Source organism: Rhineura floridana, chromosome 16, assembly GCF_030035675.1.
Source record: "Rhineura floridana isolate rRhiFlo1 chromosome 16, rRhiFlo1.hap2, whole genome shotgun sequence".
Classification (NCBI taxonomy): Eukaryota; Metazoa; Chordata; class Lepidosauria; order Squamata; family Rhineuridae; genus Rhineura; species Rhineura floridana.
Window position 1 is genome coordinate 18,000,835 of NC_084495.1, and position 14,268 is coordinate 18,015,102.

The window sequence follows — 14,268 nt, forward strand, 5'->3', positions numbered from 1 at the left end:
ATGTAGCTCCTCCTACAGCTCAGAGACAGGAAACGCTTCAGCGACTATTTGCTCCTCCCCTGTTGCTGAGGCTCAGTTTCGTTTCCTGTCTCAGTTTGGAGCACATCCTTCTTGGATTCTCTCCTTACCTTAGTATAGCAGATTTCTTCTATTTTCTTAGTTCTTTAGCTTCTCATGAACTCGTAAAAAGATTTCTCCGTGGGACTATGGCACTTAGCCGACATGGAATCTACACACGGTGCTCTCTGCGTTGCAAAAACCTCAATTCGAGCCTCTAGGTTCTACATCCTTGAAAATCCTTTCATTCAAAATAATTTTTCTAATTGCTATTACAACTGCACTTAGGGTTTCAGAGTTGCAGGCGCTCTCTGTAGACAAACACTAGTGTATTTTCCATAAGGAGAGGGTTCTGCGTACTAACCCAGCCTTTGTACCTAAAGTTAACTCATTTTTCCATACTCAACAGGAAATAATACTACCTTCCTTCTGCCCTAACCCTTCTCACCCTCAAGAGAGGGCGTGGCACTCACTTGATGTCAGGAGGGCACTCAAGATATACATAAATAGAACGAGACCATTCAGGAGGTCTGACTCCTTGTTTATTTCCTTCCATCTAGCTACTATGAGACAAAAGGTGTCAGTGGCGATATTGGCAAGGTGGATTAAGGCTTGTATCTCGTTAGCATACAAGACCCTTCATTTAACCTCTTCATTACACATTACAGCACATTCCATCAGATCAGCGGCTACGTCAGCAGCGTTTTCCACTAATGCCCCGATAGCTGATATTTGTAGAGCGGCCACCTGGTCCTCTCCTAGCACATTCACAAGGCACTACAAGATAGACCTGTATGCATCGGCAAAGGCTTCATTTGGGCGCAGGGTCCTGCAACAGGTCCTGCCTACATCTATCCCACCCTAGGTTTGCAGCTTTGATACGTCCCACTTGGAGACCTCTGTCATCCATGAGAGAAGGAACAGTTTGTTCTTACCGTAAACAGTATTTCTTCATGGATGACATGAGGTATCCAAGGCCCACCCAGGTTTTGTTGTTAGGGTTTGGGACTGCATCAATGAGTGCCATGTCTTTTATTCTATCAGTTTACATTGTATTGTTTACTTAACTAATTTGGAGCAGGTTGCTCCCTTTCTGGTTGTTACGCTGTTTATTCTTCATTTATTTTTCGCTGAGGCTGATGTCAGAAGCTAGCCAAGAAACAGCCAAAACAGGGGAGGAGCAAATAGTCCTGTCTCTGAGCTGTAGGAGGAGCTACATAACCCACTTGGAGACCTCATGTCATCCATGAAGAAATACCGTTTATGGTAAGAACAAACTGTTCCTTTTTAATATTTTGGATCATCCAAAGAACTGCACAGCTTGTTCCAATTCTTCCTTGGCTTACATTTCTCAAACAGCTACCTGCAGATTCCACTTGGCAAGCCAGTTTTGAAACCAAGACCACTTTGGCATTAGATTGTCATTGTGATGTGGCATGGATATCTACCCTCCAAAGGGTGTGTGAAAAACTTAACTTTTGTTCAAGCTTTTTCCCACAGCTAAAGTTTGATACCCTGCCATAGTGATTTGTTGTGTTTGTCATTCAACTATTTCTGGTTCCAGAATAGCACCCAACCCTTTCGGCGCTTCTTTGTGATGACTCTCCAAAAGTCTCTCGTTGAAGTGGCAGAAGCATATAACTATCTGATTACAAATTGTCACTTTTGGATTGGCAATTCTTTTGTTTATTTTAATCTTAATTATTAGGGAACTTCAGAAGACCATGATTTCCAAGAACTCCCAAAAGACATTGATAAGAGAGTACAGTATACACTGTATATACTGATTCAACTTGTTTCCCAATCTCCAAGCCAGGGTTTGGAATTCTGGACAGGCTTGTGTATTCCTATCCTCAGGTGTACCAATTCCCTTCTTTATTCTCTGGATTGTACTAACCTTGGATTGCTTTCACTGCTGAATTGGATTAGCAGTTCCAAACAAGGGTTTAGTGGATTCTTTCTCTCATGGTTTGATGTTCTGACACTCTAATACACTCTAGTACACGGATTCTCCCGTGTGTGATTTCTAACAGGAATTCTAAAATAGTGGTAATGGGTTTTGTGTGCTCCCGCAGAAAATGGACATATTTGTTTAAAAACAAAACAAATTCCAAGTTTTATATACATACCCCTTTAGAAAACAATTATGCAAAGTAAAAATACATTGGGAGATATTTGGTTGGGGGTGTTCTGTTTCATTTTTAATTCTTTTTCCCTTTTGTTTTTTTTCCTGGAAAAAAAACAAATTCCCCTCACCTAGTTTGCAAAAATTCAGAAATATTCCTCCACATGCCACCCACCCCCACAGCTAGTAACAAACACACACGCAGAGGAATCATCACAGATCATGTCTAATTGGTGCTCTTACATGAATTTGAAAGTAAGCTTTTTTTACCTACCACCAGAGACTTGTTGAAAGGGACACAACAGCTGGAACCCCCTCCAGCTGGGCAGATGAGCAGTTTGCCCTGCCCTACCTGCACGCTGTTGCTCTCCTGCAATCCTCTCTCTCCTGATGACACTGGCCTTTACACAGAGATAGAACAGGAAACATTTTGCTTCAGGCTTGAAGAAATCTGCCTGCTGTGTTCAGCATTTGACATTTTTGAAGAACTGGCCGCCACTTATAGTTTTGTTGATACTTATTTCACTGTACTGGAAATGTATTTCATGACTGACTCTGGTCTATGTACTCTGAAAGTTTATTTCATAATGTTATTTTAAATGTTCTAATATTTATATTCTCAAAATGAATTCTTTGTTTGGACTGTTATATTGTGTTTAAACGGACGTTGGATTGCTACTGTAATGTTATATTGATATGTATTTTTTCTGTTATGTTGTGAGCCACTTTGGGCGCATTTGTCCAGAAAAGTGGCATACAAATCATATTATTAATTATTATTAATAATAATGATAATAATAATATGCCAGAGTCTCCATGCTTTATGCAACTGCTAAACCTCCTGCATGTTAGCTAAATGCTAAAGAGATTGGAGTCCTCCCTCCATTAAAATAAAAAACTGGCAGCTCTACTGGCTGATATATCAAGTATGAAGTGCTCTGTTTTTAAAGTCAGTTTTGTGCACCGATAGTCTAAAAAAGTACAGACAGCTAAGTAGTCATGTTTTCACATATCTTTATTTTATTTTAACAAATATATAGGCAGGTTTGCCCCTGTAAACTGTAAGGGCTTATTGATACAGATACAGGCTGCATGTGTTGACTCCAAGATGGCCACCATCCACCAGGCTGTGAGAAAAGAAAGAGGAGGGAGAGCCCACATACCCACAAAGTAAATCCTTACAGAAACCTAACAAAGTGATATTTTGTAGCTGCATAACCAACACCACCTCTGCACAATTTTTAGCCACAAAACTGAACATCTCCAGCCAATGTTCTAGTAAAATGATGGGGAAGTGTGCCAAACGTGCTTGCCCAATTTATGTTTGTTTCATAGGGTTCCCAGTTGACTTTGCTCCTTGGGTGAGCCTCTACTTTGCTGAAATCTGGGAAGCCAATATTTAAAAAACAACAACAGAGAGATGAGCTTCAAAGTTTATTCTGGAAAAACAGAAAATGCCCAGTTCATTTCTAATGGAAACCTTCTTGATGTGAAATAAGATCTGATACTTTATTTCTTACACCGATTATTCCCCTCTCATCTTTTTTTATTTCTAAAATGCCTTCATTGTACCAAAAAGTATGCCAATGCAAGTTCTGATGGCAGTCCACAAACCGTAAATGGAAGCCCACCAGAGGTGGATCAACGTGTCTTTTGCTGCTTGCCTGGGAATACAAACATAAGGGGCGGGAAAAGCATGTGCCAAGTGTGGATCAGAAACGGAGATGGTTTACATGCTACCCTAAGCCACAGTTTAAACTGATTGCGTGTGAAGTTCCTGAGTCGCTCCACCCGCTGTTAACCTTCTGCTGTGCCAGGAAGGAGACAGAGCAGTATATGTGAACAAGTGCTCATGGCTTATTTCCCCCAAACCATGATCAGAAAACCAAGAACAAACCTTGGCTTCTCAGTCGTGGTTGGTTTGGGCAAAAACAAGCCATGAGCACTGGCTTGCACATAACCCAAAGACAGTCTCTGGTTTGTTTCCCTCCTGTTGTAGGACAGATATCGGTGGGGGAGCAATGACTCGGCAACTTTTGAGCAGTGTGCATGAGCACGCTGCTCACTCGTGTTAAAACCACAGTTTTAAATAAACTATGATTAAAATGCGGTGTGCAAAGTGGGCCATTGTGACCTATCGCTTGCAGGAACTTCTACACTAAGCTTTACCAAGACCTCTCCATTTTGCTGTCTTTACATTCTGCTGTTTTAGCAGAAGCAACTCAGGAACATTTTGTGGTCATAGCACTAACAATTCCCCAATTAATTAATTGCCTCATGAATAATAAAAATAGCCCCTAGCTCTTTTTCCAAGGCAGGCTTTCTCACATAAAAAAAAGAAACCATCCACCACTCTGGAAATTTAATTTCCATGAAAATTTCAAATTGCTTTGAAATCTTGATGTTCAGAGACATTCAGCTATTTCTTTTTTTCAGTTCATCAAAGCTAAATTCTAAAAATGCAACTGTCACTGACATTCAGCTTAATCCTCTCCATATTTACTCAGGTGTCAGTCCCACAAGTTGAATGGGAATTGCTGTCCCAGTAAGAGCATACAAGATTTTGTAGGTTCTGATCCAGAGTTTCAGGATTTTATTTTTAGGGTAAAATTGTTGTTATTTTGTTAACAAAACAGCTTTACTGGACAAAACTGGGTGGGGGGTCAGTATAGAGGGCTGAAGAAGAAAAAAAGGCTATACATGCAAAACAGGAAATGATGCAATATTGAGAAAATACTTCTCACAATTGGTAAAACAAATGTGATAATAGTTGCTTAAAAGATTAGTCCGTGAAGAGCTGTCCTGTAATATTAATCACCTGCCACATCCCTCCAAAGCACATTATCATTATTGCTTTTTTTTTTAATTGGTGCTCTCATTCCCTTGGAAGAGTGACCATAGCAGTAGTGACTTATCAATTCCACATTCTGTGCTTAACACCCATTGGCCTTATGGAAAGGCTAAACAATTGCAAGAATACTAGCGGCAACACCAGTGTGGCATCAGAGAACATGATGTTATTTTGGCAGATGCACCACTATGAGTGTTTAACACCAAATCACTAGGCTGATTCTGAGAAAGTTGTTTGCAGCCTTCCCGCAATGGCACCTCGCAAGTTTTTCATTTATAATGAGCGCGATCCAGAGGAAGATACATGCACATACAGCCCATTGAAAAATCAGTGAGTCTTAAGTGCATAGTTAATACACGTTGTCTGTGAACGCATCAGTGGCCCTCTATCCACCATTATTAAGCTACATCTGTGCAGGTGTTTTGGAGGAGTTGCTCCTCACCACCATTAGCTCGAGGAGAACATGGTATGACTTTTATGGAAGGAAAAGCCCCCCAATGTGGTCACGCAAACCAGCAGAGTAGTGGTGAGCTCAAAATCAACTGGGTCATCACACCATTTCCAAGACATCATCTAATTTGCTCTGGATGGCACCCCTTAATAATCTCCAACTTACACTGACCACAGCGTATACACCGAACAGCCGCCTTTCTAGTCAATTCACTTTCCCAACATGTTAGATTCCCCCCACCCTTTACACCACAGAAAGCATACAAGCAGGTTTGCTATATACATCTCCACCTTGATTGTTCAGTTTTGCCACTTTGACCTTACACTGCAATGTGACAAAATCAACTACAGACGTTAGACTTCAAAAGTGGCACACCTGAACTCTTTAAAGGGGACTTTAGTCAAAGCATAACAACAGTTATCACCATGAATGCGTGCCTGGTTTTGAAAAGGACAGTAATTGTTAGTGAGATTATATGGAAAAAAATTATCCATCAAATAGACGGTGTACTATAATGGCTGTCAAACTGCATTTTAGGGAACACTAGCGTGGTGTAGTGGTTAAGGTGTTGGACTATGACCTGGGAGACCAGGGTTCAAATCCCCACATAGCCATGAAGCTCACTGGGTAACCTTGGGCCAGTCACTGCCTCTCAGCCTCGTGAAAATCCTCTTCATAGGGTCTCCATAAGTCGGAATTGACTTGAAGGCAGTACATTTACATTTAGCAGCCCTCAGTAAGAAGACTGGTTCATAACTCAGTAGCAGAGCATCTGCTATGAGCTTTCCTGGAAAACTGTTTATGCAGTGCTACTGATCTCCTTGCAGTGGGCAGCACCAGGAGAGGACTGGGTGTTTTCTAGGTCACATTCTCAGTTCCCATTGGTCAATGGGGACGACAAACAAGTCTAGCCAGTCCCTTGCATGAACTCTATACACCCTACCATGCGCCTCATACTCCTTTTCAACACACACCAGAGTTTCTCAGCTGATGAGCTGACATGATTCAGACTAAAGGAAGAAAATTTGAAAACCACTCGTTTGAACAGTCAAAGCCAAGTCTTCACCGTCCCACCCATCTACACCAGTCAGGTAATGCTGGTAATGCTTTTCTTCCAACCATGACTGTTATGAGTTTCAGGCTTGAAGCAACAGGGGGGGGGGGAACAGGGGAAAAAACCAAGCAGAAAAATAATGTAACATCATTCGTTTTCAGACGAACTCCTCTGACTTATCCGGGGAGGGCTTATTCATTCCTGAAAAGAAGGAAGCAATTCTTTAATCAGAAGTAAAGGACTGCTGTTGTGAAACAAATAAGACATATCATTTGTGCCCTGAATGCACATGCATTTATTAGGAGATGTTTAAAAAAAGAAATTGCTATTTATCCTAAAAACTCGGACAAGTCATGCAGCAAGTGCAAGAAGCTCTAGTTTTGTGTCCAAATCAGTTTAAATAAACCTTAACATTACAAAGTGCACTTTGTGACATTTTGCAAAAATCAAATGAAAATGAAAGATTGCAAAGGATGAGTTCAGGGCACCCTAGGGCTTGTGCTTTTTGCCATTTTGCAAGCTGCTTTTGAACACCCAGTGTTTCAAAAGCAGTAGGCCATGGACCTACTGTTCAAGACCTTGATGTTCAAGAAGTCCTTCTGGTATGCATAACTAGCTGTGCAGATCTTTAGTTTTTGGATCTTGTTTTTGAGCTTTGGGATTATTATCTTTTTTAAAAACTTTGGCACAAATTTCCTATTCTGGGTTTCATCCACAAAAGGTGAGTCTCTCCCAGTGAAACCCAGTTTTCACTCCAAATAGCCTACTGTATTACCACACTGCTACTACCTCTCACTGAGAGGGCTCCAGAGCACCCCTGGCAGGAGCAGAAGACACCTGCAACTGGGGGGCATCCCATATTTCCACCAGTTGCCCAGTACAATTGCAGTCTTCTGCACCACATCCCATAAAGTTTGGGAGCCACCCAGTGTTCCACCAACACAAATTAGATTACAATCCAGTTCACGATATTCAGCACTCTGAGAACAGTGGCTGCATACGCACCATACATTTATAGCACATGGCTATAATTTCCATACCTTTAACAAACTACAGTTCCCAGGATTCACTGGAGGAAATAATGTGATTCAAATGTATGGTGTGTATGCAGTCTCAGAACAAAGTCTTGGGGAAGGGTTATGGCTAAGTGGTAGAGCACATACTTTGTATTCTGAAGGTCCCAGGTAGGGCAAGGAATGTCCCATTTGAAACCCTTAAGAGCCGCTGCAAGTCAAAAGAATTGCTCATGCAGAAGTGTTGCCTATGGGCTGGAAAATATTTCACACACACCAAACATAGGAACATGGGAGGCCGCCTTATACTGAGTCAGACCCTGGGTCCATCTAGCTCAGTACTGTCTACACTGACTGGCAGCGGCTCTCCAGGTTCCAGGATGGAGTCTCTCCCAGTTCTTCCTGGAGATGCCAGAGGATGAACATGGGACCTTTTGCATGCAAAGCAGATGCTCTGCCACTGAGCTACAGCCGTTCACCCAGAAATATCCCCCACAATAAGTCCCTATTGGAACCCACAAAGCACAGAAAAACCACCGTTGCAGCTGGACATCTTTCTAGCTTCTGGAACTGGCCTTCCCTAGAGATAACTTACCTGCTTCCACACTTCTCCAGTTTTTTCAATTACAATTGTCTGTGATTCCTTGACGGGTGATGATGTGACATTGTAGTCATCAGACAAGAGTCCAAGGATGGGGTACTGATTCCTGTACCTGGCATTGGGAAAGCATATCTAAGCACTGCTGTTTAAATACTGCACATAATGTGTGAAACATTCCAACAATCCCACATTGCAAATGTGTTGGGGGGAGAGAGGGAAGGTCAGGAGGAGGAAAGAGGGAGACAGAGTATTTCTCTTGAATGTCTGCTGCAGCTAAAATCACCATAGCTAGATGGCGGAAGAATTCAAGGCAGCCCACAACATAAAGAACAGCCCTAGAAAGTTGGGCATATCTGAATCGTGCAGAAGCGAACACATTTAAGCATGTGTAGGCAGGCATCTGACAATGAAATCTAATTTTCTCAGGCTTTAGCATCCCCACAATTTACATATTTAGATAGGTCTGGTGTTTCAAGGTCTGGCTAAACAAAAATGTATTAATCTGTACTAATTTTAGGGATGGAAACACGATAGAATAGGTCAGCAATGTTTCTTGCAATATTCTTTCTTTGAAATAATAATAATAATTAATAATAGCATTTATTCAACAGTTTTCTACAAAAAAGTCTCAGAGTGTATAAATATATATGCACTGACTGGGAATGAAGTGGTACGGCCACCCCAAAACCTTTGTAGAAGGAAACAATATTAAAAGCAGGATTTCATCTGACTGCCCTGATACCATCATGAGCACAAATCATTATGAATGCAAAATAAAAAGGGTGTTTGGAAGGCCCCTCAGCCTAAGCTGTGTAACTGACAACCACATACAGCTTTCCTGTTTACCACCCCCATCCCTCTGTTTTTGTTGCGCCTAGGTTTTAACCTGTAAGCTCCTCTGGACAGGGACCTGTTGTACTCTATAAGGCAGGGATGGGGAATCTCTGGCCCGTGGGCCAATCTTGGCCAGCCAAGGGATTCAATTTTGTCCATACAGCCATTTTTCTTAAACCAAACCCACCTGTCAATCAGCAGTTGTCTCCCCAGTAGGTGGGTGACATCAGCTGATGGGGGGGATGGGTTTAAATTCTATATTGGCAGCAACAAACTGGGCGCACACAGCCAAAGCAGCAGGATTTAACCCTACTTACATCAGCTGATGAGAGGGGGTTAAATCCTGTTCAGATTCTTGCAGAGAGCAGTACTGAACTCTTCACATCAGCTAAGAAGGAGAGAGTTCAATCCTGCTCAGAGATGCTTCACCGATTACTATCTCCCCCGACACCTGAGAGCCAACTTTGGCAGGTGGGCAAGATCACTCACCTATCAGTCAGCTGACATCATTATGATGTCATGTCCTGCCCACCTGTCAAAGTTGGCTTGTGGGGGTCAGGGGGGATAAAGACCTGGCCCACTGGACCAAAAAGGGTCTCTACCCCCACTACAAAGCATCACACATACTAACATGAGAGAGTGAGAATGTTTGTGTGTGTGTGTGAGTGAGAGAGAGGGAGGGAGGGAGGAGAGACAATTGCATCAAATTACTTTTTAGTGATGATTGTCTTTGTTATTCCTTGGGATGAATTGGTTGCTAGTTTTTCTTGCCTCAACCTGAAGAGTTCCTGAAAGAGATGAAGAGGGGGAGAAATGCTGTTTCAGCCATAATATTTTTCAAGACATAAACTTAGAGATTACCACAAGTAAAATATTTAACACTCCAAGTCTTCAAAAGGCACAGGTTTGTCACGACTAAGGACCACTTCATACTGGGATCCTGATCCAGCACTAGCCAATCCAGTGGCCATGCTGGCTGGGGCTGATGCAAGTTGTAGTTCAAAAAAGTAACTTTTCCAAGCTCTGAGTATAAGTAGCTTCCAATGTGCCTAAGGAGGTCAGACCAGAGGAAGGGGGGGGGGGAACCTGTTTGAGACTGGACTGGTGCATGTGGCAACCTTCACATGGGATGCACAAACCTTGTGTTGTTGAGCATGTGGACAAATAAAAGATTGAAAATTCAACGCCCTGAGCGATTATCATTAAAGCACCCCAAACTCTGCTGGACTGTCATGCAACATCATTGTGTGTTTTACAACCCAAACAATGGAAAGCTACTTTAGAAGCTCTCCAGAGCATTTCTCTAGATTTGAAATTGAGACTGATCCAGGGGAAAAAATCAGTATTTAGGGTATATTGAACTCGGTGGCGTCTTCACAGGAAGGTACTATACAGATAGATGCTGGCAGCCTACTGCTGAAAATGCCTTGTTGAGCATATGATGTGGATACATCCAGTGATACATTCTTTTTGGTCTGGCCTTGTTGTTCGTATTAATTTTGTATTGGCAAAATCTTTTAATATTTGCAGATGTTCATGTACTTTTAAATTATATTCCTGTAGTATGAGGATTAAGGGAAAGGCAACAACAGTGAATTTTGTGAGGCCTTATGGTTGCCAAGAGACTTAAAGTTCAAGCCTGGAAAGATAAACACCCACTGACTATAATGCAATGGTCTGAGGACCTCACCACCCTTGGTATGTTTGAATATATTTCCTATAAATGCTAATCTTGTGTAGATTCCTACTTGGACACCTAGAGGGCCGAAATTGACTTATTTCAGATGGAAGTACTGTCTGTATTCTTAACGTGAGCCGACAGTATTTTTTTGTCGTGTTTTCCCCCCTTTCTCTCCCTTTGTAAATCTTCCTTTGTTTTTCTTTTTTGTTAAATTTGATATTTAAAGAATAAAAACAAAACATAAGGCACTCCTTGATTTATCTTCTTGCCTTCAGGAATCAAGGCAGAAAGCTGAGACAGCATCACAGTGGAGGGAAAAAGTAAGGGAAGAGATTGCCTGGTAGGGATGGAAATATCCATCAACTTCAGTGAGATATGGGCGAATTTGGAAGGATGGTTGTGTTTTGGTTCTTAAATTTTTTTGAAAAGTGCAAAATGGATAGATGCGGCTTTAAATGCAAATGAAATCGAATTTCTCTCCCATCCTTACTACCAGGACAACTCCAAAGAAGTGCCTGCTGCGCTGCTGTTCACAAGGCGATTCCATTTACCTCTTCCAGCTGCTTAATGGAAGCCTCTCGCTCTTCCAGCTTCACGATTAAGTCCTGCAGCCTCATCTGGAGGTCAACATCACATCCTTGCTTCCTTGAAAAGTCCCGTTGGAATTCACATACCTGGGACTAAAGAACAGTAACAAAAGGTAGCTCAGATAATAGAAATTCTTGTTTTAAACAGAATATAAGGCAAAAAAATGAAAAGGCAGGCAATGAAATAGGCAGATATGGGAAACAGATTTTTCAGAGCCAATGCAGCAACAGCATTATTTGTTTATTTATTAAAGTTATCTATTTCTTAAATTTACAAAAGGAGCCCAGGGCGACAAATAAATGATAAAACTGTAAGTGAATCAGAAAGTCTCTCACTTCACATCTTTGACTCTCACTTCCTCTACAATGCAGTCACAATAAAACTGACCTATCTTACAGGATTGAACAAACAAGTGAGTTAAATTTTATGTGTTTTTATGCTAGAATGTTTTATTTCTTATTAAAATATTAATACCATACCTTTTTAAACTGAAGTCCGTCCCCCCCAGTAGGGTTACAAACATCAGATTAAAACCAAAAACTATCCTTAAAATGTTGCTTGCCTGCATTCATAATTTGGAACATACAGAGCAGACAGTTCTCATCCACATGTCTCCAATGAAAATGTAGAGATCTGTAGTGCAGCCACTACTACCACTACCACTACCACTACCACTACTACCACTACCACTACCACTACTACCACTACCACTACTACCACTACCACTACCACTACCACTACTACCACTACCACTACCACTACTACCACTACCACTACTACCACTACCACTACCACTACTACCACTACCACTACTACCACTACCACTACTACCCGCCTTTCACCTTGAGGTCCTTGGGTGAGTTTCAACCATTTTAAAATATGGCATAAACAACCTAAAATCATAAAATACAGCAGGTCCTAAAAATATACGTTGAATGTATAAAACTGATTGGGTCTCTCTCTCTTTCTCTGAGTGTATAAAAGGGGGAAGATGTTGCTGAACAGTAACTCCCATCATCCCTAGCCATTAACCATGCATGCTGGGGCTAATGTGGAGCAACATCTGGAGGGCCAAAGGTGTAATGGGTTACCCCTTTTACCTATGACTTTCCCTTGATTAAAAAAAAATCCTCTTTCCTGAAGGTGCTGTTTGTTTTGTGGAACAACATCTGGTGAGAGGCAATTTTAACAGTCACAGGGACAGAGTTAAACTATACATCCTTCACTACTGTGGGGGTTTCAACCCATTCCAATGGCTGCTATTAGCCTTTTAAATAATAATAATAATAATAATAATAAAGTTATTGTTGTTGTTATTTAAAAAGCAGGCAATTCAGTCATGGATGTCCCAGTGTCACATCCACTTTGGCCTTGAGTTGTACAAATGCACAGACAATGCACTCAGGATATTTGATGTGGATTTTCCCCCTAGTTGTCTCCCATTAGAAAGCCGACATACCCTCAGGCTGCGGATCTCCCTGTCTTTATCCTCCCTAAGCTGGTTGATCATCTCCACGTAGCGGCTGGATAGTTCATCAGTGGTAGTCTGGCCCAGAGGATTAGAGGAAGCCTGTGTAAGTGGAAATAGCTATTTAGTTTAGTTTTTGAAATCGAAAACCACACAAAGGAAAAAACAGAATTGCATTCACTGACATAGAAACTGCTTATTCTTGGAACCCATTTATGAAGAAGTTCCTTTATATGGACATATCCAACCCAGAACTGTCTGCTGAGTAGGGATGCGCTAGAATTCTGCCTAATTTGGATTTTGTATTGAACTTTCCATTAATTCACTGAGGATCGCATTTTAATGTAGCAAATTTCTGCGGATATTTTTGAAAATGGAAAAAATCCACCTCTAAAACATTGATTGTAAGAATGTTAATTTATCTTTCCTTTTAAAATAATGACATTTCCTTCAAAGTATCAATATTTTTAAAGGAAATATTGGTATTTCCTTCAGTATCAATATTTCCTGTAAAAATATCAAATTTTTCCCAATAGATTGGGGAAAGCAGCAGCTAGCTGATTACACAATGAACTCAAATTGATGCCCGCCTGTTTGGTCGATGGGATGCTTTTGAACCAGCACCAGCCAACAGATCCCTCCCCTACTGCTGAGCAGCAGCAGTTCGCCAAGTTCTTCCCCAAGATCATTTTTCTTGATGCTAAAACTGAAAACCCACAGATCTGGTCACTACTGCCCTATGCGTGAGCTTCCACAGCTACAAGGTGGTGTGATTTTATTCGACCTGGAAAGACTGCAGGGCTGCCTGCACACCACAAATTTAAAGTACATGGCTTCCCCCACAGAATCTGGGAACTCACTACCCCTCACAGAGCTACAATTCCAAGTGTCTTTTAAATGTATGCCGTGTATATGGTTGCCAGGTTCAGGGCCTGAAACTGATCCTGTATCTTTAGGAGAAGAGAAAGTCAGCCAAGTGCAGGTGTTCTTGCAACTCTGTAATGGGAAAAACCACAAGGTGGAATTCTCCCTCCCCCCTGCACAACTTTTAAAGATACAGAAGACCTCTTGGTTGCCAGGCCCAGCCTCCAAGAGCTCTTTTGTATCTTTAAAAGTTGGGCAGGGGGGAGGGAGAATTCCACCTTGTGGTTTTTCCCATTACAGGGTTGCAAGAACACCTGCACTTGGCTGACTTTCTCTTCTCCTAAAGATACAGGATCAGCCTCAGGCCTTGAACCTGGCAACCCTAGCCGTGTATGTAGCTAAAAGGCTTTCCTGCTGCTGTAACATAGTGATCAGACCACAGGTGGGCAGCCTGAAGCCCCACAGCCACACGTAGCCCTCAGCTGAATTTCATGTGTGTGACAAGGAGGAAGAAAACCAGGGGAAAAGGGAGTGGCAGAATGAGAAAGAAAGACAGGCTGTTAGCTCAGTAGTAGAGCATCCACTTTGCATGCAGAAAGTCTCCTTTCTGGCATCTCAAAACAGAGCTGGGAGAAACTCTTGTCTGGAGAATGGCTGCCAGTCAGTGTAGGCAATATTGAA

The 14,268-nt window shown here is 41.8% G+C and overlaps 1 protein-coding gene across 1 annotated transcript in view; it reads right to left on the reverse strand.

The window, feature by feature from the left end:
• Window positions 1-3,179: 3,179 nt before the first annotated feature.
• The window catches only part of POF1B (POF1B actin binding protein), a 54,630-nt gene continuing 43,541 nt past the window's right edge, over window positions 3,180-14,268 (reverse strand). The window contains exons 12-16 of the mRNA XM_061598129.1: window positions 12,715-12,825; window positions 11,219-11,347; window positions 9,698-9,774; window positions 8,147-8,264; window positions 3,180-6,739 (exon numbers count right to left, since the gene is read on the reverse strand). Coding sequence (XP_061454113.1) covers window positions 6,734-6,739; window positions 8,147-8,264; window positions 9,698-9,774; window positions 11,219-11,347; window positions 12,715-12,825 — 441 coding nt within the window. The 3' untranslated portion in view covers window positions 3,180-6,733. The remainder of the gene's footprint in view (window positions 6,740-8,146; window positions 8,265-9,697; window positions 9,775-11,218; window positions 11,348-12,714; window positions 12,826-14,268) is intronic.